General features: G+C 39.4%; 1 protein-coding gene across 2 annotated transcripts; it reads right to left on the minus strand.

Moving 5' to 3' along the window:
* Nucleotides 1-1,415: 1,415 nt before the first annotated feature.
* On the minus strand, nt 1,416-26,323 carry sturkopf (lipid droplet associated hydrolase sturkopf). Of its 2 annotated transcripts, none has more exons than XM_067084215.1 (4): nt 26,163-26,323; nt 21,646-21,790; nt 7,503-7,634; nt 1,416-4,222 (listed from the first exon to the last, which is right to left on the minus strand). In XM_067084215.1, exons 1-4 carry the CDS (start codon nt 26,172-26,174, stop codon nt 3,561-3,563), a joined length of 951 nt encoding a protein of 316 aa, XP_066940316.1. In that variant the 5' UTR covers nt 26,175-26,323; the 3' UTR covers nt 1,416-3,560. The 2 variants fall into 2 exon arrangements, with proteins under 2 accessions (XP_066940316.1, XP_066940317.1); XM_067084216.1 differs by having other exon boundaries at nt 26,146-26,305.

Here is a 26,323-nt window from a genome sequence, read left to right on the forward strand (position 1 = left end):
ACACTGAACCGAACCTTGACAACATCAAACCCATTGATAACAATGATGGAAGTCATTTGCAATCTTATTACCAGATAAGAGGGGCTAAAACTAAACAATGCAACTGTGGAACATCCATTAGTATCAATCAAATGCTTAAATTAATTTATAAACCCCCTATTTATTAATGGCCACATCTGCTTTGCTACCATAAAAATACACACACTCATATAACTTGGGCTGTTTTTTGAAGAAAAGGTTTACCATAGACAGATGTGTAGGACTGCACTTCATTATAATAGAATAAACAGAAATACAGAATGAAAACACACTTCCAGTGATGAACAGGCTGCCTTTTAATTATCATTCCTGATGATCTTCCTCAATGATTCCACAGCTCCATACTTTTAAAGGTGTCTCTGAATTCAGTGTATGGGCACATTTTTTACTTGGAGTAAACACACTTGAAACTGGGCATTCCTGACATCTTTGGTTGATGTGTATTCCATATTCCTGCCACCTTTTATGTGACCTCATCTCCATCCTGAGAGAGTCTATCTGATGAGCTTAAAGATGGGACTCAGGTTAATCATTCTGCTTTGGGTATTACAAAGATCCTGTTGTAGGCTACTGCCACTTGCTTGGAACTATTTTACAGCTTCTTTCACCTTCATACTGTTCAGATCTACATCCAGAGATATGAAGCTAGCCTCTTTACTGTTCATTCAAGATCATCTATTACTTCTGCCTGTGGACACTGACAAGAATCTTGAGAGCCTCACTAATATGAAGAATCATGATCTCTTTCACCTCTTAACTACAGACTGTTGTTGCTCCTCTTAACAGCATTTTAAAAATTGTAATAAATAAGCGCACAAGAAAGAAGAAAACACAACTAACTAAAAGCTTATGCATCCTTGATGAAGAGCAAGATATAGAGACAGTCATACAGATACTTAATGCACATCTTCACTTTCAGTGAGACCAACCATGCACCAAAACCAAATGAAAGGTAAGATGAAAGCCTTCCCTAGCAAAGAAGCCCTCGTTCATCATTCATCCACTAATTATATTTTTTTCTACCTTTCATTAATTAGTTTGATTGCCTTTTCTGGGCTTAGTCATAAATAAACATAAGAATTCTGTAATTTCCATGAGCTTAAGTAAAAAATTAATGTATTCAATTTAACTCTTTCTAAGTGTGATAAGTGCATCTTTATCTGTTAAGAATGACTAGTGGACACTGACAGAACTAAGGTATTCAGCTGACTTAATTTCCAACTGCACTGCAAGAGTAAGAGGCATTGTGGAAAACCTTTCTAATGATGAGATACTAAAAATACTCCCAGACATACTTCTCCAAATAGGTAATTCATCTTTACAATATCCCAAATTGTACTTTAATTTGGTCATATAATTTAAAAATACACAAAAAATAACATTTGTTGCTATTTATTTCATTTTGTTCAGTTTGAAAGACCAACACAATGTTAATGCCAAAAATATATAAAGTACTATGGAAGCCCAACATACAAGAAATACTTTATTTTACAAAATGCACATCTTTCCAAAATATACAAACAGTTCAGTATACTGTATATGATTATGAATACTGATATTTCCCCATTTTTATACAATTGAGTTCACATTTCTTTACCTTGAACAACTGAGCATCTTTAAGCAATTCCATTTAACAAATCAAAATTAATATTTTCAAGTTACTGTACCTTATTTGCATTTACAATCACGCCAGTAATAAACACATTTATTACATTACTTTTGCACTAAACACATGGTACTGTATGTGCAACATTGCTAACATAATGTAAGCTAAATAACTAAATTCAAAATTACCATACAGTACTTTCCATTAATGTGCAAAATACAGTATGCAGTTTTTTTTTATTCCATCATACAGTATTACCAAACTACAAACTTGGACTGCCATGAAAAAATCATTTCGTACAATGGCCTTTAATTACTTATTTTCCAACACACAGTGATGTACCTTATCTAGCTATACTGATACTGTCAGTCTCATTGCTAGTACAGTATGTCAGTTTTCAAGAGTAACAATAATGTCGATAAACGTTAGCTATAATGGTTAAAATATCCATCCCAGTACATTCGACAATAAAACCTGTGATAAATTTGGCAAGGAGCTGAATAGTTTCATGCTGAAGCTGCAGCTGAAATTTGTAATATGGAAAGCCACATTAGCTAATATCTTTAACAATGTGGATACACCTGAACTACCTAAGGGTATGAAGATCAATAAAATCTGACTGGATCTCTTTAATTTTTCTTGACTTTCAAGTAGAGTAGTATTACACTTTACTTACTGGGTGTATATTCTAATTTGAAATACATTGTGATTTTTGAAATAACAGCCTCTCTCTCTCTCTGCATGAATATTCTATTTCAAAGTTTATTTTCCATTTACAGGTCAGTGTCATGTGATTTTTGCATTACATACAAGTATAGTTATATATGAGTATTGACACACCATTTCAATGCAATTACTTTCATGGCAAAAGTCATATAAGAGTAATGATACGACAATATAGTAACTCATGATGTAAATTCTTCCATGAAGTAATTTTTGTTGATGTAGTACAGTACTATGCAATAAAATCTTTTTGTGTATTTACCACAATACTTATTTACATAAAAATGGTAACTTGTAATATGTGGAATGGAAAATTTTCCTAATTTATTCTTCACTTTGTATGGTGAGTAAGCCATTGTATTTACCAGAAATTTATTCCATTTAGCAATACAGTAATTTGATATACAGGACAGTATGCAATATACTGGCAAGTGATTAAACATTTGTTTATAATAAAATACAACAGTGTACAGTGCATGTATAATAAAATGTTAAAGAATGAATTTAAAAAGATTTTTTGGGTAGGGGCATGGTCAACATAAATAAACTATAACGGTACTAACTACAGTACAGTACTTTATAAAAAACCATTGTACTGCATACATTTGACTACAGTACAGTACTTGTTAAAACTATTACATAGATATGAGTAGTGTACTTTTAAAAATTATATATTACTTTATAATAAGTGATTGTATGATCACTTTATATAAATTAAAGTATATATGAGCATTATACAAAAAATGGCTCTATATAGGTAAGTATAAATATATAAAAAATAAATAAATAAAAAAGAAATCTAGAAATTCTCTTTCACTCACTGTGAAGTGGCAGATTTGTTGCCTCTGGCTGAAAGTCACCTAACTGAGGGAGAAGTATAAGTCCAGTACAGAGGACTATTATCATTAGGTGTTTAACCTGACCACTACAGAATACTATTATCATTAGGTGTTTAACGTGACCACTGAGTTAAAATACAGGTACTTTATTTTCATATAACATCATATGGCATAGTTTTATTTTTTTTAATATTCCCAGCCAAATCATAGGTGCAGGTAAGAAACCAAAGTATCGTTGGGGAAATTTGCATTTTTCTCATAAGCAATGCAAGTATTGTTGCAAATGTTGGACCATACATAAATATATTTAGTAATAAGCTCTTCTGTGAGACTTAACAAGAGCACTAATTTAATCATGAGGCAATCCAACCAACAACCTTTTTCGCTACCCCTTCTGATTTACTTAGAACAAATGCATGGGGAAAGCCCTCTTCACAAAGAAAACTAGTGAGCCCATCAATCTTCTGAAGCAATTCAGTTCTATACAACTGAGGACACCATCCATCACTTGCACCATAATAAAACACTAATTTATCTTTATACTTGCTTACTGTCTCCTTATCAGCATCATTGACATACTTGAGTTCATTGTATGCCATCCACAGGACATTCTGAATGATTTTAGGGTGAAGTAACTCAATTGTTGCTTTCAGAGAACCCTCTGATATTTCTTTCCTTGAAAAGTAAAGCTTTAATATTGTCTGTTTGACTGTAACAGGAAGGATATATGCTAATACTGTAAAAAATATAACTAACCAACGAAAGTATGAAAGCCAAGGCCACAACTTCTCTCCGTTTGGAGATACTTTCATTCTCTCAATTGTAGGAAAGAGAAGGTAATTCTTTTCAATATTAATTTCTGAATGAGCTTCCATGGCTTTTAGAAGCCTTAGAATGATATAGCTACCAATGGAATGTCCTATTAATGTTATCTGTGCACCCTTTGGTACATGATCCATGATAAATGCCATCTTGTGTAGTACTTGCTCTTCCAAGTCATAAACATGTTGATTACCTGAAAGGAGAAGTTTAGACCCAAGTAAATGAAATGAGGCCTAAAATTTCTTGGCTTGTAAATAGGGTAACACAGCCAGCAAAAAAAAAAAAAAATAAATCTCAATCATATTGATAAATAACAGCAGAATATTTTTTTTTAAATTAAGTCAATATTTTTCCTGCAAAATGACTTATAATGTGTGCCAATTTTGCTACTGATAAAATCCTACACATAACAATATTTTATTCAAATTTACTGATCCATGCCATCAAAAAGTCCTGAAAAATTACTTATACTGTGTGCCAATTTTGTTACTGATTAAATCCAAGAAACATCATGGTTCTGTTAAAAAAACACAAGAAAAGTGACAGCTGGCTGGTAGCAATGCATATGAATGTATATGTGCTCAAGGATTCCCCTAACCATAATAATTTCTAGGCCTAACGTTTCCAGTTGAGTAAGTGCCCAAGCAATTGAATAAATGCCGAAACTGGTTTTAAGATATCAAAGTTTCCTCAGTGATGATAACATCACACTCCAGTTATCCAAATGCAGTATATAATTAACTGAAAATAATTTTTTTCATTACAAAACCCATTACTTTAACATGACCTATTTGTGCATCATGTCCCAATCCAAAATGCATTAATCTCGTGCATCGTCAGTGATTGACAGAATCATATTGTGACTGTCTGATCCAGCTGTGACAGAGCCAAGGGGTCAGAAAGAAGACTACTTGATTAAGGTAATGAGCTTTTACTGAAAGACATGAATGCTTTTTAAAAAAATTATTTATGTTTCATCTCAAAACCATTACTAAAACAGCCTGAACAGCAGCTTAGGTGGGAGGCATGCCGAGCTCCCCATGCTCTGGAAGCAAAAAGACCTGAAAGAACAAGAGCGCCCCAACAGATGCATAAAGAAACCCAAAACTCTGAGGGGAACAGGTGGGCAAGTCCTGGTATAGTCTGCATACAAGCTCGTCAACTGACTAGTGGAGGTGTTAATGTTAATGTTGAAATAAACCCTGATCCTCTTTGTTAGATTTGGCCAGTGCCTCAGGTTCTTCATCATTTAAGATAAGTCAAAGTTATATTACCAGCGAGAATGAGAGTTTGTAATTTTATTCCAGTGGATAGATCACTGCCTCCAGATCACACGGCTTTCTTTGGAACATATAGCTCCACACAACTCCTCTAACTTTTGTACATTATTGGGCAACCTCATAGGTGTAGTGGACAATGACTCTACAGGTGGTTTGCCTGATTATGTCCTTGAAGATTTTTTCATTTCTTTCATAATAGCAGGACTCTGATCTGTTTAAGCAGAGCTCCATCTACCATTTTTTTCCCTAAAAATTTGGATAATAAAGGTGCACCCCAATCAAAGTCACGATGTCATGAAATCAGATGACAAGGTCCTCAGCATTACAGAATAGGGAACAATATATTACCCTGGAGTTAGAGTTTTCCCAAGCCTCTGTGTCTATTTGGCTCTTAGTAATAGAACCTAAATTGGTGCCTGCCAACCACTCGAATGGAAGCCACCCAGGGTGGCATCCATTCTAGGACCGGGTGCCATTGACAGTCAACCTCCTCAGAAAGGGTAGAAGTATTCAAGAGACTGGAATATTTGTTCATAAACAATCTCAGCATATAATAAGAGTTGCTGACAATGGCACTTTGACATGTTCAGAGTATGCCTGAACAGACAATCATATGGCAAGCTTCAATACAACATTCAGATGCAGTTCATCCCTGTAAATCCTAGCAGCTGTAAGTTATTTGTGGTGCTACTTTATTCAAACTGTTCATATAACTTTTCCTACTTTTTCTGCTGCTTGACTTCTTAAGTTTTGCAACTGGGAACTGCATCTCTGAGGCTTAAGGATGATCACCTGTATTGGGGGCTTCCTTAATCATAGCAAGGAAGAAATCTGGTCCACTGTCCTTGGTAACAGGAAGCTCTGGGGGTCTTCCTACCTTGGAAGAAGTCCTCTAGCAGTCACTCTCATTACTCTTCGAAAACCTCAGGACATCCCTCATATTTGTGTCCAGAGGTTATCCAACAATAGAGATCTTGCAGTGTCACATCAAGAGAACTGATCCAATAATTGAATAAGATCTGTTTCAGTCAACACCACTATTTATTTTCCTTAATGCCTTTATCTTATAGCAGGGTTAAGAGGGTTGACAAAACAAGACTTGAACAATGCCTGGGAAATGTTACAATCGAAAGATAGTCACTGAGGAATTGTGATTTGTTTTTGAATATGAACAAAGATCTAAACATGAGTACAATGAACCTTCTCATGATACAATTCATCATCCCTTCTAGTCCTCCACACCATCTAGGAAAAGGACCACTTACTCAGCTCTAGAGAGCTATAAGGCTTTACCTTTAGATGATCAATTACTTCTAAGATAGTTTCCATAGAGCATGTTTTCATAGGGCAAAGGATGAAATAACGCTTTACACAATGAATTCATCCTGACTACAAAGTATAGTGTTTGCCTTCATGTAATGGATACGAAAAAACAGAGCAGTTTCTAGTGCAAGTCACCAGCTTTTTCTACTTTCTGCTCCTTATGATTTTTATACATCATCAGATTTTATACATAATTTTTATATATATTATCTGATATTATCAGATGTGCTTTTTTATACAGGCAGTCATAATTCACCATTCTCATCTTCATTGATCATTTACAGCCAAAACAGACTTTGAGATTTTGGGCTACTAAATCTCATGTTGAAGAATTGTTTTTCCAGTTTTGAAAGACCCCCCATGTAAATGCCATGCATTACACTCCATGGGGTTGGAATATACTTTTACATACTTATAAGCCATTGGAGTCAGTTCCAGCTCTGCACATTTACCAAATACTTACCAGGACTCTACAGGCTTACAAAACACTCTGGGACCTTCAAAATCTTGGCCTCCGACTTGAAAAACTATTCCAGCATATACTGTGCATGAATAATGGGGGTGTGATAACACAAAACTGTTTTCATTACTAGAAGTTTTCATACAAATCCATTTACCACATAAGGAGTGTATTCCACCAGCCACATGGATCTTAAGGCTAGGCACACAATATCTATAAAAAGCGAGGTTCTTAGTTATTACAAATATGATACCTATACGAGAAAACAGCATTGTACATCTGAAAATGATTATGTATATAAAGACTAAGCATTTGCTACTCAGATTTCTGAGTCTAAACCCTGAATAAATAACATTACTATTGGTACTGAGACAACCCTAAAATATACATTGTGGGGCTAAAATACTTACTGGGCCAGAAAGAAAGACTTGGAGTGTGAGAATGACCTGCATGGGAGACAGCCCAAACAGAATGAGTATCTCGAACGCCATCATAGAGATGCTGCATGAATTCTCTATAATAGGAAACTACCCCAGGGTTACCTGTTGAAAAATAATTTAAAAATAACATTTAAATAACTTCTTTGCTCTAAAAATATTTTCATTAACTTGAAATATGACAAATTTTTTAAGTAATTTGTATTTTTCCTAACATACAAACCTGAGATCTTTACATAAGGGATTACTGTAACTTTCAGCGAACTGGAAATCCAGCGATTAAACTTTCACAAGGTGGTTATGGTAATAGCTACCGATGGTAGGGCAGCAGCACCCACCAAGTTGGTGCGCATTCAATTCTATGCAGTTTACCTTTTGGCCCAGGTAAGAGAATGAGGGGTTGTGAGAGGTGGGTCCTTATGTAATGACCTCAGGTTTGTATGTTAGGAAAAATACAAATTACTTTAAAAATCTGTCATTTGTTCCTACACAAATACAAACCCTCGGTCTTTACATATGGGAGACTTACTTCAGGAGGGAGGATTCTAAGTAAATCTCTGAACTGAATGGTAGTTCTGCTCACATGGGTACTCTCTTCCTGGTCATGAAAGAGCAAAGGAAGGAGACCATACCTCTGATCTATTGAACAAGAGATGTTCGATCTTCAGACTTCTTGGCATTTTGAATTAAAGGAATGTAATACCCTTGACTCGAAAAGGTTTGGATGAACCCACGTGTTGGAGACTATAAAACTAAGAATAACCAACTGGTTTGCTCATGATCAGTCCCTCTCTCCCCTTGCTAGAGAGAAGGAAGGATTTGCATCTACTAATCCACATGGAGCTAGATTATAGATAGGATACACAGTCATCTAGATTACCTGCATGCACGCCTGTCCAGCACGTGACAGGTTGTTCACTGTTCCTCTGCCCACTAGAAGAGGAAGAAAGACAAGAGTAAGGGAGGAGGCCAGTCCCACACACACCCTCTCCTTGCAGCCACACGCCTTAGGCAAGATGCAACCTGTCTCTCATGAGCTGGGTGAACCACATGACTTGTTGAGCATCTACCACAGGATCCAAGGAAAAGGAGTCCAAGGACCTATGGGCAATGTCCCATGGTAAAAGGAGATGAGTATGATCTGCACGATTACATTCCATCCTGGTTCTTGACCGACAGGTTCTTCCTGAATGGGATGAACACTCCAATGCCCCCGGCCTTGAAAGATCTGGCTCGAAACATACTGATGACCACCAGGAAGTTGCAAGGTAGGCTCATCTGATCATCTCACTAGCCAAAGAAATGACAATTTGGACACCGTTTCTCAGCCAACTCGAAGCTAACAAATGAGTCGTTGCCATTGGGCTGAAAGTCTAGTCTTTATGGAGGCAACACAGATGCCATACTGTCATTGGAACCACAGGACCATAGAAGTGGAATGATCCATCACATTGATCACCTTCGAAACATATAGAATGGTGAAAGGCATAAGCTTCCAGATGTAAATGGATACCAAAGTTGTCCTGCAACAGTAGGCCACAGTGGTTAAGCCCGTACATGTCCAGGGCCATCATCCAAACTCCTATGCCTGGCACTGGGAATAGCCTGTGTAAAAAGGCCAGCAAGGTGGCTGTTGCTTCCTCTAATGCTGCCTTCTCTAGTGGAGAAAAGACTCCCTGACCAACACCTGTCTCTTCTCTAAGATGCTCTGTATGAATGAAAGGTTGAAAAGGCAGCGAAACCTAAAAGAAACACAAATAAACCTTGTAAAAAACCTTACAAAGAACTTCCTTTACCAGGGAGATTACAACAAATGTTCCCTCACTTGAGTGAAGAGGTCCAACCTGGAATCACTGGCACACAAGGGCTTGATGAGCTGATCAGATTTAGGAATCTTGATATGCTGGAGGAAATGCACAACCACCTTTGGTAGAAGAAAACTGAATCCTTACTGCCAAAAAGGATACTTCTTCCCTCCTGAGCCCAGAAGGAAGACCGGGGAAGGAGGTAGAATTGCCCAAAGTGCATTTGTAGAAAGAGGAAGAATAGGGGACTTCCCTCAGTGGACTGGGAAAGGAGGAGAAAAGTACTAATTCAGTTTTCAGTGCCCCCTTCCCTGTCCTCATAGCTATCGAAAATAGATAGCTTGCTGTCTATTCCTTCCCAAAGGATGAACTGAGACATGAGCCAGTTCACCTATCCCATCCCAAAGAAGGCCTTGTTAAAGAGACAAAAACCTATAGGGCTTATCAAGCATCGTTGGCCCGAGGAGGGCCAAACTCCTACAAACACTAACAGTAACCAGCACAAAGCACTGAAGAGAAACCTCAATGGCATCAGGCAAATTTAATACATATTCTCCGGCTCCTGAAATGAGAAAAGCAGCTTAGCAGACACAATTACGCCTCTCTTGGCTGGAAGAATAAGGATCACGAAAAGAGGGGGAAAAAAATCCCCTGGCCAAACACCACATTCTTCCTAGCAGACAGCAAGGGACACAAGAGAGAGGACTTTCAAAAGGAGAATCTTTGGCCAAACATTCCTGCTGAGTCAAGACTCTCAAGTACAATAACAGATAACTTAAAGGAAGGACTGAGGGATTTGTCAACGCACAACTGAACTATTTCCCTAAAACTGAGGGGACAGGCTAAATGTTTCCCCTTCCTGAAAAGGAAGCAAAGGAGAACGCTGACAGGAAGGGCAAGGACATAAGTAGCCCCAGAAATAAATGGTCTCCCAAGACTAGGAGCTAAAGTTCTCTTAATCCAGCTGACAGAAAATTAAAGTCAAAAGCTCTCTCACTAATAGGACTCACAAACTCCTTGCACAGACTCACTGAAGTGTCATGTGTACTCACTGAAGCTTCGGACTCACTAACACCCGTGCAGAGTTGCAAACAAAAGCGCAGACTCGCAGACAACCGTTCGGACTCACTGCAAGCCATCTGGACTCACAACCAACCATGCAGACATGCCAACATGTGAGCAGACTCACTGCAGGCCAAGAGGCACCTGCAGACTCACAGACAACCATGCAGACTTGCTGACAGCTGTGAGGAGCTGCCACCAGCCATGCGGACTCCTAAGGACTCTCAGAAAACTTCACAGAATCACCGCCAGCCATACGGACACCTGCAGACTCGCAAAAACCATGTGGACTCGCCACCTGCCACCCGGACTCACGCAGATTTGCAGACAACCATGCAGTCTCGCCTCTGGCCCTACAGACTCATTCGGACTCCCAGACACCTGTACGAACTCTTGCTGTTTGTGGAAACTCACGGACTATGGGCAAAAACTAAAATCTGGCACACTTAGCTTAAGCTTGAAAACATAAAAGAATGGGAAATGACATAACAGTGGCCTATTCAAAACAAACTTGGATCATCGGTGATAAATGGGGAGAACTAGCTCGAACACTGACTCTGAAAGCTAACTACAGACTCAGGACTACTAGCGATGCAAGCAGGTGTGACACCATGGGTGCTAGCAGGAGCAAAGCCTTGCACTAGCAGGCATGACACCTTGCACGTTGGCAGGAATGGCACCTTGCACAATGGCAGACGCAGCACCTTGCACAATGGTAGCACTCACAACAGATCGCGATCAGTTATCTGGCTTGGACGAATTACTAGAATAACCGTGAGACAACAGGGTCAAACACAAGATCTAGACCTATTAAAACTGTCGTATGTGACTATGATCTAACTCTGTCCATGGAGGACTGAAAGCAAAGGCAGGAGACAGAGGGTTGTTAGTCCTCATCTGGAAACACTCGGGACTACCAGGCCTGTCGGCAGGTAGAGCCGATGGGACGGTAAGACTGAGTCTGCGGAGTGGCCAAAGGAACGAGGGGACACTGTCCCTGCCAGTGTAATGGACACATACATGTAATGATTCAAATAGTTACATACAATTCAGTTCTAGATTTAACTGAATCCATCTCATTGCATTACATCTAGCCTACTGCCTGAGCTGATATTGGCGTTTAAAAGGATCCATATCTACTAAAGAAGAAACTATAGACTTATCTCTAACTTCTTGACCAGGTGTTAATTCTAAAGAAAACCTACATTCAAGAATGTTCTTTTACTCTCTCCTAAGTCTATCTTTCTCTTCTAATTCAGCAATTTACTCTCCTTAACTCTCCCAAAGACCAATCCTTCCAATGATCACAAAGGTTGTCAGAATCGTAAATTATCTCTCGATGATCCATGCAAATTAGTGCATATATATGTCAATTACTCAATATGCAAGTCAATTACCACTCTTGCAATGATCATGAAGGTTGTCAGAATTGTATAACACCTCTCGATGATCCATGCAAGTTCGTGTGTATGTACATCAATTACTTAATAAACACATCAATTACCAATCTGATCTTGTAACTTACCTTACAAAACCTAACAGATTTTGATAGGGGCAATAGAGAAGAAGAATCCATATTGCCAAATACAGACCAAAATCATATGGTCCATCATTAACCTGGAAAACAAACACAAATTTTAGAGTGCTTGTCTACATGGCTGGCCATGTTCACTGACAAGAGATGACTGATGAACCAAAACACTCGCTGTCTTACTCCCTCCTCCTAAAGGGTTGGGGAGTAACTACTGAGAGCACTGTGCTCGTTAATGATTGTTTCAATTTTAACTCTTGTCAAACCTGGGCCAAGTAGCCACAGATAAAGCTAATGATGGAGGGGTAAGTTTCACCTCAAAAATATTCTGTATGGCCTCTAGCAACACAGCTTAATATCACAGCTGGCAATCAACTGGAAAGGAAAAGCCATGGATCCTATTTAAAAACTAGCAAAGAGATTATTAGATGTCAGATAAAACCTTTCACATTAAGGGCAGTCCATGTCTAATCCATATCCTGGGTGGAATCCTGAAAAACCAAGTTAAGTGTACTGTGAGAGGGGTACTCCGAGTGAAATAATAGGTTTATATCTAAGATATACCTTATAACTACTAGTTTTGAATATCCTGTATAAGTTTTCATAGTCTACACTAATTTTCAGCAGACACCCAGCAATCATATTAAGAACTCATTTCAGGCTAATAAACATTGCACAGTGTGATGAAAGGGTTTCTACGATTGATGGGTCTTTGATAAATACACTGACCTAACCCAATATAAAATCACAATTTTTTAAAGTAAATTGTATTTTTCCTAACTACTGTATACAAACCTGAGGTCCTTTACATTAGGAATTGCTTACAGTGAAGCTGGACACAGCCGTTAAACTCTTGAACAAGGTGGTTAGGTAGTGACTACCACCAGGTAGGCTGCAATACCCGCCTGCCCGGATGTAAACATTCCAGTTTGCCTTTCGGTCCAGGTTCAGCTTGAGGGGTGGCATGAGGTGGCATAATATTTAATGTAAAGTTGAATAGTTAGAAAAAATACAATTTACTTCCAAAATTTGTGATTCGTTCCGACATGATGCACAAACTGTTGGTCCTTTACTTTAGGAAGACTCACCGGTTGGAAGGAAGAATCTGAGTGAGTCTCTTGAACTGATGAGTTCTGCACACCTGGGCTACTCCTCCTGGTCGAAAGAGTGAGGAGGAGTACCATGTCTCTGACATATTGATCGGAGAATGTAGAAACTGCAAGATCAAATGTCAGGTACTGGACCTTTTCGCATGAGTGAGGAAACGTAACTCATACGAAATAGGCTGGGAAGAATCTAGTGTCGGAGGTAGTAAGGAAAAGCTGAGATAGGGTTTCCCTTATTGCCAGTCTTTCCTTCTTCCACTTGCTACAGGAAGGAGCGGAATTGCTTCTATGATTCTAGAGGAAAAATAGAACGGGTGTTCGATGAGAAGTCTTACTGCATCAGAAGCCAGATCCAGCAAGTACTGGTTCGAGTCCTATTCTCATCCTGAAGGAGGAGAAGTAGGAGGACAGGGAAGGAAGAGGAAGAGAGGCCAATCACTCTTGGTATCCTTCTCACTTCCAAAACCAACACCTTAGGCGAGATGCTACTAGTCCTCTTGAAAGAGCCAGGTAAGAAAACAACTTTTGAGCAGCCACCACAGGACTAAGGAAAAAAGGTTCCAAGGGCCTGTAGGCAAGACCACAGGAAGACAAGAGTGTGGTCTATGAGACCACGTCTTGCTTCCAGACCGACAGAAACTTCCAGAATGCGAGGGATGGACCAAGCCAGTGACTTCGTGAGGTCTCGGGTGGAAGGTACTGGTATTGTTGTCGTCAGCTGCGGAGTACCTCCTTCAATCGCTTCATGAAGTCAGGAAGATGTGTCCTTAGACATTTCTTCCTTGGGAGAGAGAGTACAAGCAAAATTGTCGACGACATCCAGGTTAGGAATGTCGAGCCTTTTTGGAAAGTACCACTGCTCCCTAATAGGACAAAGTAACGAATGATCTGGATCATCGACACAAAGTCCAAGGAGGAGGGGAACAAGAAAGACTCGAACCCAACAATAGATGCTGATGGATTCAGAGTCCACCTATGACATCCAAGAAGGAGTCGAGGTATTGATCCCCTTCACCTGTTCTTCCATCTTCTACACCAAGACCGGAGCAAGATGAGAGATGATCCTAAGAGGGCACATCTCTATCTGACAACTCTCGTAAGGGTGGGTGCAGAGCATGGGACAGGAACTTAAACGAGAGTCACATGCCACCCAGGGAACAGTTCCCTCGGACAGCAAGACCAAAGAAGCTTCTCATCAGTAGCTAAATCTCGACTAAGGAGAAGAAGGCTACTTCAGATAGAAAACTAGTTCGCAAGGGCCTATGTTCTCCAAAAATGAAAGGAAGAGAAGCAACCCTCGGCGGAGAAGACGAGGAAGTCCAGACTTGAAGAGTGACTCTGACCCGAGAAGAAGTTCCGTCAATGACACCCACCAGCGAAGACGGCTCCAGTCCCTGGGACTGTGTTGCAGAGGACATCAAGAGATATCCAGCGAGAAAGCCTATGCTTGCAAGGAAACTGGAAGGTCTCCCAGTCCTGAACACACAGGGATGTACTTCCTGAAGAACCACCTCTTGTATAGCTGCTACAGGAGGTTGGGTCAAGCAGAACTCTTCTTGATGCCTCAGGCGAAAGGCGAAGTCTTCCAGCATTTGTCTGTAACTCGGTGTAAGCAAAGCTTGTGAACCCCTAGCAAAACAGACAAATACGGAGGGAAAAACATAGAAATCAAATTTCCCAGAAAGACAGCATGCCTCACCATAGCAGCCTCTGGGTCTGGTACGAAGGAGCGAGAAAAACTACCGACTTGTTGTGCAGGGAGGCAACAGAAAGACGGTAGGGATTTCTCAGTTGAACAGTCTCATCATAAACCTTCATGAAGAAAAGAGTGTGCAGCACGTTCCGTCCCGATCACTCAAACCCAAGGCCAAGCTCGCCTACCAATACATCCCCACCGGGAATGCATCTGGCTAATTGAGCTGTCGCGTGCGCTATAGAACACTCGAGTACCTGCAAATGTCGACAGATTAAACAGGAGGAAAAAAACGATTCCCTCTTTTTTGTTGACAAATGCAACTACAGTACTGTGGTTTTATTGTTCAATGAACCACTGAGTGTCACAAAACTCATCCTGAATCTTGGAAGGACAAAAGGCTGCCTTGACCCCAGGATGGTGATGAGAAGGTACTAATCGTCTCAGTCACACACCTTCAAGACAAAGTTTTACAGGTGTGCGCCTATCCTAGAGCGGTGAATCTGTAAGTAGACACACGATGTGAGGGGAATATGCAAGCATATTCGAAGGTTCCTTCAATCAAGCATTAGCCTAACTCTTTCCTCATACTTCGAAGAGGAAAGAAGGACGGAGGAATGGAAGCAGACCTCCATCTCCACCATGGGGATCTGCAAGATGACAGGATACAGAGACAATTAGCTCTAGCAGGGCTGGCATTCCCCGAATCGGGAGCACAGGAGAGGAACAGGATGGAAGTTTGATGAAAAGAATTGCCGAGACCTAAGGGAAATAGATACTTTCCCTGAAGGAATCTAATCCCAGGTCTCGGCAATGTCGCTGCCAGGTCCAGAGACTCGATAAGTATCATTTCATCCAGGAATCTGCAGTAGGAGAACTTCTTCACTGTTGATACTTCTTTCTCTCTTCCCTTCTTACCTCCTCCCTTATGGGAAAGAGGGTGGAAAGAGACAGTTATGCGCACTTTCCTAGAAGGGAAGAAGAGGGCTGTGTTCCGCGATCTTCTTCCGAAGCCTGGAACTTCTTAGGAGTTGAGGGGGGTCTGGCTTGAACTCAAGGTCGAGCCGATATGACTAAGACCCAAAGGTCTTGGCCACTGTCCAAAGGACAAGGCAGTGCCCTGGTACGAACCTTGATTACCAAGGTATCTGCCAAATCTCTGAAAGAGAAAAGGCATAACCAAGTAAAGGTTCGTTCCTAAGAGTTGAGCCAACTCCGGACTTACGAAACCGGAGGTCCAAATTGGGACAAAGTCCTTCTTCTTAGCACCAGGAGAAGCAGCAGGCACAATCAGGACAGCCGATGCAGGAGCTACGGAAGCAGTTCGGAAGGCAGGAGCTACCGCAAAGGCCAGGAACATCGCTTCCACAGGGCGACTTCCTTCACCTTCACTCCAACATCTTCTACAGGATGGCGGACATCGTAACCTCCAGGGCAGCTAGGCAGGAACACAACGGAAGGGGCCCCGGGCATGACCACCAGGAGAGGCAGCAGGCATGATCAGGACAGCCGATGCAGGGGCTACAGAAGCGGTTCAGAAGGCAGGAGCTAGAGCAACGGCCAGGAACGTCACCTGAAAGTACCAGCAATGACAGAAGCGATCAGGACGGCTGTGGCAGGAGACCAGGAAGAGCCGCCCAGAGACTGTCGTCGAGTTAACAGGAGCATAACACAGGAAACAGCAGGGGCAGACGGACCACAGATATGCCAGAGGCAGTGCCACAGCATACATGAAGGCCAGCAATGACAGCGATCGATCCACATCGGCGGGAACAGAGTCAGAATGATCCCGACATGGAACTACGTCATTCCAGCCAAGTACTGTGGTCGATCCCGAATTTCTTCCTTGGGAGACAGCAACACTCGGGACTCCATGCAAGATATCCCCTGAGATATCCAGCCAACTACTGCTGTGTCTGCGATGCTCACTGTCAACCTGAAAGAAAAAGCAAAGATGATTAGTAGAGGGAGACTCCTCTCGCTACGAGGAGAACTGCCCTAGGCAGTGAGAGGAGGTCCCTTAGAAGAGGTCGCCCAACCGCCCGTGCAGCTCCCCCTCGCGGTCTTCGCCTGACGAGCGAGCAAAGAGGGCGAAGGAGAGAGGTCTCTACTGAAGGAGAGATAAGGAAGAACCTACAGGGAGAGAGAAGGAAAGAGGGGAGGCCACCAAGGGCGCTGTGGAAGCAGAACTTACCGACAACGCCCGCACCCTTGCCCCCGCCCTGCAACTCTATAGCCAGGCGGCAAAAACAGCACTCAGCACAAGTAGGAAGAAGTAGTCACACTCTTGTACACATAGAGCGGGAGCCAAAGAAGGGAAGCGAACTCTTTAGTCCCAATCAATGTAGGGGAGCGAAGATATTACATCCCAATTAATATCTCCAAATGCACAGGGGAATGCCTTCAGTATCTAAATAAAGGGCTACTGGAAGAGAAGCATTACCACTCGGTTACGCCCCTCTAAATATGCCCTTGGACATCAAATCATGGGTTTGTATTAATAAATATCAAACACGCAATATATATTCACAAATATTGAAAGATGCCACTGGGATAATAAAGAGCTTAACGACAGTCAGGCAAAGAGATCCAAAACCACGTCCGCAACGCATGACAGCCGAAAGCAAACTGAAATATTTACATCCAGGCAGGCAGGGTATTCCCGCCTACCTGGTGGTAGTTACTGCCTAACCACCTTGTTCAAGAGTTTATCGGCCATGTCCAGCTTCGCCGTAAGTAATTCCTAATGTAAAAAACCGACTGTTTGTATATCGTGTTGGAACAAACAAATTTTTTGTACAACTCAAACAGTCCAGGAACATCACAGACTGCAAAAAAAGGGCTTAACATGATTGACAAGTCTGGGATGAATACAGCTACTTTGGAAACAATGTTCATGTCATAATATAGTATCCCTGTAAACTATCCAAGGTCATTTCTTTTTCCGCTTTGCAACAAAGCATTACTAAAAATCACAAGAATACCAGGACCATAGATTAAATGCAAACTAACTGCTGGGCTTCTAGGATGAAAACTGTATTGCAGAACAAATGGGATGACACAGGTTAAAAACTGACCTCCCAACCTGCTACCACCAAGTTTACTGTAATGTATCCAAAAACCTGTGTCTCATCCCTTGGGTAAAACTTTGAAAATTAGAAAGTGTGAAATTTTAACATCAGCTTCCATATTCTGCAGAGATTGTGGAGAGACTTTACATCACAAAGTGACTAAAAATCTGATCTTAAGAACACTCACCTAAAAGCAAGCATAATCCTGCCCTGGTGAGGGAGCTGTGGGATCTAGAAAATGACTTCTGAGAATACAATGACTTCTGAGAATATTCATCAGAAAATAGTCTTGAAGAACTATGGCCCCAAAATGGCAGAATAATCATAATTTGAAGGTTTTTGATGTAAAACTCATTTATAGAAGGTTTCTTATGACAAAATAGGTAAACCGGGACCGCCTGTAATAAAATAGTCTTGAAGACATTTATAGAAACAAAATAGGTACACACTGTGTGAAACAACTTATCAGTGTACAGTAACAGTAAAAATCCATTAATGAATGGGATAATTTCTTCCCTACTACCAAATAAAATAAGGTAGGAACTGCAAATCCAGAGGTTGCACTTCAATGGCAATTTTGTGAAAAAGATATACTAAAACCCAGCTTTTACTTGTTACTTCTACTAATTCACTGATTTCTCTTAGAGGAAACACCAAAAGAAAACCTATCTTCAGAATTGTAGCTGTATATAGTACTTAAAAATGCTTGACAAAATGGTCTGCCAAGATCCTCATAAAGTTTTGTAAGATAATCTCACTGTAGCTATACATAGGTAGAGGGAAATTCCTTCTCAACAGTCTGAAATACAATCTCAACATCTGTCAATGAAGGCTGGGAATGGAAAAGAACTGTGTCTAAGACACCAATTAGAGAGCATGGCTCACCTGGTAGAAGCCCATGTAGACTTAGTTGATACTGCAATAATGACTAGAACTGCCTTATAAATAAATATTTTCAAACGGACAAATTTTTTTTGTCACCTGATGTGTGGCTGGAAAAATGCTTCTAAAATTAACCCATGCCCCCTCAATAACCAAAGACTGTCAATCAATCATTCTTTAGAGTGAAAGACAGAAAAGTACGTAGGTTTCAGGCTCATCCCAGTGATTCAATACTGCACCTAAAGCTTCTCGGTATGGAAGTAGTAAAAAATGTGTCATGTGTTGTTCAAGGTAGTTGCTAATAAGTCCAACTGTGGCCTTCACTACAACTCTTATTGCTCCCTGCTAACTTATGAACATAAAGTACTGGCCCTTAAAACAGCTTCCCATGAGATGAAAGTCTGTGTAATCTTAAATGATAAAGCAAAAACCTAAAATGGCACTACTAACCTAGCTGCACTGTTGTCTATTGAAGGTCAAGAGCTGGATCATTATCCAGAATGTTTTAAGACTGACTCCTCCCACTGTTGTCAGAAAGTGAGTCCAAGGCCTGGTAAAATTACCATATTTTCTGATTCTGGTATGCGTTCTTGTAAAAATGCACTGTATTCTGTACTAAGCAATAAAGCAACCAATTCTTGTTTGTTCATTACTATGCTCTCTCTGAATTATTTTTATTTGGTTATTAAATTGCCTATACCATCTAACCTTTTTAATTTATAATCACTGTGTTTTTGGAAACAGTCTGCCTGATGGTTGTCATCACTCATCTAATGCCTTTGACCATTCTATCATGTCTTCCCATTGACCCATTATTATTTTCACAGCTGCTGTTGATCATCAACTGCTACTAGGAGTACAACAAGTGCTTATGTGTTGATTGCTGAACCATACCGATTGTCTGCCTGGTGTTTGTCTGCCTGGTGTTTAAAGTAATTTCCAATCATCCTTTGAAAAGCTGTTGTTGGTACTAATTGAACAATGTATTGATCATCCTTCCCATTACGGTATGCCAAAGCCTGGCATACTATCCACAATGAGTAACTTTGGTCATTTAACCATAGGCTGTATAACCACTCATTACTGACCAGTCTTAGCCAATTCAACTAACCAGCGTTTTTTTTCCAATCTCAATTAAGCCATTCACTCTTGTTAAATCCTTCCTCATCCAGTCATATTCAGACTAACAATTGTCATCTTGAAGTAGTCCATGTCATCATTAACCTACATATGGATAATTGTCTCTTGATGGTTATTTCAGCATTCTTCTACAGTGTTGTTCTGCAAACAGAGCCAAAAATTGTAAGTTCTGGTCTTGTTCTTCCTTGAGACTAAAAGGAGTTTGTACAACAATATCTGATGAACCCATCTGTCAGTAACCAGTCATTAGCATTTATTATCTAAAGATTGGTCACTTGAAATCTTACTCGATTGTCGCTGCTTTCTTTCAAAACCAGGCATCCAACATCAACCATTGCCCTTCACTGATGCCAACCCAGCTGCAACTTAGTGCCTGAGACTTCTAAGTCAGCCAGACACTAGCCACTGCTCATACTCATTTGAACAGAAATGATGGTTGCCTGAATTATCATATTCTGTGCGTCTACAGTCACCTCAGATCTAGTTGTCCAGTAATCTCAAGGCCTAGCCCGACTTTTCACTTCTCATGATAGCACTATTCTGGACACCCTCTTCTACTGTTCTCAATTTTAATTCATCTGTAATTCCATGTATGTCCTAAGCTGATGCATGGTACTTTCCAAGCGGATTATTAACCCAGTTAATCAACACTACAAAAAAAAGTTTGAATAAACAGAATTATGAAAAAGACTTACATGAGAAAAACAAGTTCTCAGCAACCAGGAAAAAAGTTCAAAGATACAACATAGGCAAAACAATACCAAAGACTAAATGTAGTGATGTATCTGTAAAATTACACAATACATTCAGCCATTATATATGATAATTATTAATGTATAAAGGAGTTATAACAGACTACTGTAGTGGGCTACACTTCTATACTTCCTTAAGGCTGGCCCCAAGGATCTGCTCTTACAGGATACAGTACTGGAACTACTGTACTGGAAGAGGCCATAGAAAACGAGTCTGCCACACACAGTACAGTATGTGGAAATTTACTTACCATAGCATAAATTATTATAGAATAAAAGTAGACAAAAAATTTATGATCATGCTAATACAAATTTTAAATAACCATTATAATAAATGAAATTTGAAGTATTTTCAACTTCTGTCGGTAACTAAGGCACAATAAAATATTTGCACTTACATAGCACAATAATATTGTTGCAATAATTTTAGTTTCCTTAAAATTTCTAATATAGACAGAGTGTGCAATAACTTTGATGCCAGTACAAATGTTTATACTGGTAGTATATATTGTAAGTTCCTCGTTGGACGGGTCGGTAGCGTTCTCAGCTAGCAATCTGCTGAACTCGCATTCGATTCTCCGGCCAGCCAATGAAAAATTAGAGGAATTTATTTCTTGTGATAGAAATTCATTTCTCGGTATAATGTGGTTCAGATTCCACAATAAGCTGTAGGTCCCATTACTAGGTAACCAATAGGTTCTTAGCCACGTAAAATAAGTCTAATCCTTTGGGCCAGCCCTAGGAGAGCTGTTAATCAGCTCAGTGGTCTGGTTAAACTAAGGTATACTTAAGTATACTGTATATTGTACAGTAACATGAATGCAATGAGCTTTAAAATATGTAAAGTTAAATTCAAACTTACTTATACAGTATATGCTTTTGGAATTTTACCACTAAGAAATTTACAATTTTCACAATACTGTACTTGTATGAAATACAGTATACCTACAGTACACTGTCTATAGTGCAATTAAAAATCATTAATGGCTAAATTGATGAATTTTTTTAATAGTCTTGGAACTGAATTATGCTACAACACAACAGATTTACATTTGAAACTAGTACAACACCAACCTGGAATAATGAGCAGAATTTTCTTTGGATCTTCATTCAAACTTTTCCCTATACTTAAAAATTCTGTTGGCTTTCCCCTGACTAAAATTTCTTGTCTACTTATATCAGCCATGATCTTCAAACCTTGAAGCGATTTACCACTGGCCTGCATGAAAGAATAAAAAATAATGTAATAGCAAGGTCTGTGAAAAATATACAAAAACATTTGGGAAAAAAATTTCAGTATGTTCAGATCTGTCATCTGAAGGTAAACATTCAAAACCAATCTGCAATAACAACAAAATTTAGCATTAAGATAATCAGCTTACTGATCTACTCTTCTGCTGAATTTTAAGTATTCCAAAGCAAGTAGACATCTTGCCTGTAAGAACTTGCTAAAACATGTTATGGGAACCAATCTACTACAAATATGCAAGTAGTAATGTTCAACAATGGAATGACTTGCATAGCAGGGACACAAAAATTCATACTGCTTCTAATGGTTCAGACACTCAATAGAATATGTGTAGCTGATTTCTCCCAGTAAGCTCTCTATCAAGGATACTTGCCCCTGATCTTATTTAGCATTCAACTGCATCTGACAAGTAAGAATCATTATCTTTTGTGGAGGAATAGATACAAGAGGACCAAGGATTGATTTAGAGCCGCCCTTTCTGGGACTAGGGATCTGTTTCTAAGTTGCAATGTGTATTCTGAGTACTGTAATGTTGCCTCCTGAAAATGACAACTAAATAGAAAGAAAAAATCTACATGAACAAAAAAAAAAAAATTACAGACTCCATCGAGGCTAAGCAATCCATCTCCCAAGAGATCCCTCCTCCCTACAGATTACTTTTATATCCTTCTGAAAAGCTACCTGTAGTTACTTGCTGCTCATCAATAGACACCCCTTTTGTGAATTTTTCTAAATATCCACAGAACTTTTCGTGTAATGTGAAATTCTGCTAAAAAGAGACAAGAAAACTGATAACAAATAGGATCTCCCTGTTGGAGATATGGTAGAATGTGAAGAGAGACCCAGCCATGAAATTACAGTACATCAGAAATGTTGGGTTTGTTAAGATACCAGACTTAATAGTTCAGATAAATGTCCATTGGGCCTATGGCAATGACCTAAAATGAGGTGGCAGAATGGAACAGGAATGAAAGGGAAGTATGCAGAATCTGAAAACTGCAAGGACTGAAAGGGAAATGGGAGCTTACTACACGAAGATACAATATATACCTCCAATTCTGGTAATCTGTTTTATTAATGGTTTCTTGTTAGACTACCTTATACAATAGACATGGTGCATTTTGCTGATAAAAACACTACCTGAAAGTTAGTGGAAGGACTTTCCCAAATGGGATGAGAATGCCTATCATTTATGAGCAGAGCAATATGCAGTTTACACTGAGATTGCTGTCGTCATATTAACCCTCAGAGAATAAAAGGCATAGGTAAACCAAATGTTTATACGTCTTCATGATCACACTCTCTCATTAAAGTAAATATATGCTAAATCTTTTCCATCTGTCAGTGCCTAATCTGGCAGGCAGATACAGGTTAGCCTTATTTAACAGATTTTCTGTAGAGCTAACAGTGGTCTACCCCATTGCTTGATGCAAATACTGTAGTTCTTTTTATTTTATCTATATCTAGCAAGGTTTTTGATATATGTTAACCTGGACCCTTCTCTTGATTAGTGACCATAAACTCAGCCTAACAAACATTTTGTGATATCTTGCAAGGGTCTTCTAACAAAGACCATTATAAAACAATAACCAATTTGATCCTAACCCTGTTCACACAATAGCTTTAAGTATCTTGTTGCACAAGCACATGAGTTTCTGAGGTTGTGTTTTATTCTCATAATGACTTGGGGCACTTTCAGCTGATTAGGAGGCAGTAAACAAAATTTTTATTTTACAGTATACAGGTTTCTCAAACCAAAAACATTTTTAAGACCTCCAATTTTAGCTCATTGATGACTGTGCCTCACAAGTAATATTCTATTCCCGTAATCAACTACCAATAAAGGCAGCAAATGATTTTTACAGTAAGGAACAATAAAACATCTAGATATCTCAAGGGGCAATCTTTTTACAAAGTACAGTACAGTAATTGAATTGTTGACTCCTGGAACAGCTGGACATGAGAGAACTTCAACCTTCTATTTCCTTAGTGAGGAGTAAGGAAAAACTTTAAGGTGTGAGATCAAGTAAGTGGGAGGTTGAGCAGGGAAGGAAGAGGCCCCTTGGCAAGTCAGACTCAGCAATTTACGTGAGGTTGTGTAGATTTAATGTCCTGGAAGGCCTTTTATTTTGTGAAAATTTCTCCTCTATTTTGAGCTAGACATGAAGCACTTATTTCTCTCTCTACTCCTTTTATGTTTTATGTGTACAGGTTTTCACACTAGCTGTTGACACTCATCACTTATTGTTTATCCTCATGCAAAACTACTAGTTTCCCATTTTAACTCGCTTTCATTTAACAATGTCTGTTAAATAGCAGAAAGCAAATGCCCGTAAAATTATTCTGTGCTTCATGAAATTGACCAATGCTGTTCACCTACTCTATGAAAAACTAGTCAAGTTTATTAAGTTCTCACCAAGGCACAATTAAATTGTTTCTGGTTAAAGAAGGATGCCATTTTAATTTTTTGGAATCCCATTTAATATCAATGACAATTTTCAATTAACTTACCTATCTTTGCATCTATTGTGGGAATATTACACACAATCATATTATGTATTTATTATTGAGGTATTATATGGTGTGCAATTGTTTTGTCTTCCTTTTACCTATTGAGAACATCGATATAAAAAATGCTTGTTACCACATATTGCTGTGCACCTTCTACTTTTTTCTTACTTTTGAAGTTTCAGTATCAGCATGGCTTGTAGATAAATGGAGAACACCAAGTATGAAGAGGCTTTAAGATCAATTCAATGTCATCTTACTGAATTTGTTCTCTGAATTGTCTTGCATACATGATAAAACCAATGAACTTTGCTGAATGTAAGTTTGTCAGTTGAAGGGATTATTGTTCTCAAATATAAAACAAGTAAAAAATGTGACGAAGTTCCTTTGGCGCGATCGAGTTTTCTGTATAGCCACTATAGCGTATAATCAAGGCACTGAAAATAGCTCTATCTTTTGGCAGACTCGATATAATGCTGTATGAGCCACGGCCCGTGAAACTTTACCAAGGCCTGGTGGTAGCCTATCCTACATTGTTGCCAGAAGCACAATCAGGGCTAACTTTAACCTTAAATACATTGAAAACCTTAAATACATGTTTGATGATTGAAGGGTGGATGATCAACATACCATGCCAATTTGCAGACCTCTAGCCTCAGTAGTTTTTAAGATCTAAGCGTGGGCAGAAAAAGTGCAGACAGAAAAAAGTGCGGAGAGAAAAAAATGGGGAAGGACAGACAAAGTCGGCACAATAGTTTTCTTTTACAGAAAACTAAAAGGTACAATACTTCAAAATCCCACAAATTATCATGGACCAGTCACTGTTGTCAACATTTATGAATCCAGGTTTGGAAGGAAACAACTGGACGCCCCATGTTGTACTTGATAGTTGAGAGCATGATTGGGTTTAGTACCTGTGATCAACAACCCCATGAATGCTGCGATAATTTTAAGGCAGGACACTATGTCCTATGATGTTAGATAATGGTGGTAAATATTTACTCTAATACTTCAACCACTCTAACAGGTACCATGTGTAGAACAAGCCCCATTGGGAATGAACATTATGCATAAAAAAGATGATAAATATCTCGGTAATGGTAAATTTTTGATAAATTTTAATGTGAGTTTTGTATCAAGTATATTAAGTAGACTTAATAGCAAAGCATAAAAAGTCTAATATCATGTTGCTGTATTACAGTAAAATAATACCAGGGTATGTGGTCCCCTCGAACTCCATCACTGCATATTTTGCCAAACAGATTGTGTTAAGATTGTATCCCTCTTACACTTTCTGGCAAGATTAAGTGGGACCTGGGTGGGGTTTGCTCCCCTAATGAGAAAGCCTTTGTTGCTGTGCCATACGTCAGGTTAGACTATGTTATGGTGTACGCAGCCTACCCCTTATCGGCAGTTTCTTAATAACCAAGCAACAATGTAATTTTTTAAAAAGATGACAAGCATGAAGTCTATTTATTTGTCAGTGCTTCTTCTCTACTCTTGATTTTTTTTTTTTTACCTTAACTGGCCTACTATTCATGGGTTTTGCACTTCCCTATACAACTGGCTATTGCTGCTGTTCCGTTCTGGTTCTCACAATTGTGAGAAGCACCGTTTTTGTGATGGACATAAAAAAAAAAGAAAATAAAAAAAGGAGTTCGGAAACATCTTCAAAAGTCGGAAAACGAGCTTAATGCCTAAACGAGTTTGGCAAGAATACAGTACTGTACTTGAATATGTCAAACTTGGGTATTACTGGAATCTAGCCTAACCTATGATCCCATTGGATACCAAAATGTAAAGATGTAGCCCAATACCATAATAACCATATTACCGGTAATCGCATAGGCTGATCTCCAAAATGCAAGTGATGAGTTTTGCTTGACACCGCTCGCTAAACGTGTAAGAGAAGAAACAAAGATGTAATCGTGAAACCTCCTCCCTCTTGCCTAATTGACAGCCGGGCAACTTTCCTTTCGTCTCAGCAGATGTTCT

The sequence above is a fragment of the Macrobrachium rosenbergii genome, chromosome 41 (genome assembly GCF_040412425.1).
Source record: "Macrobrachium rosenbergii isolate ZJJX-2024 chromosome 41, ASM4041242v1, whole genome shotgun sequence".
Taxonomy (NCBI): domain Eukaryota; kingdom Metazoa; phylum Arthropoda; class Malacostraca; order Decapoda; family Palaemonidae; genus Macrobrachium; species Macrobrachium rosenbergii.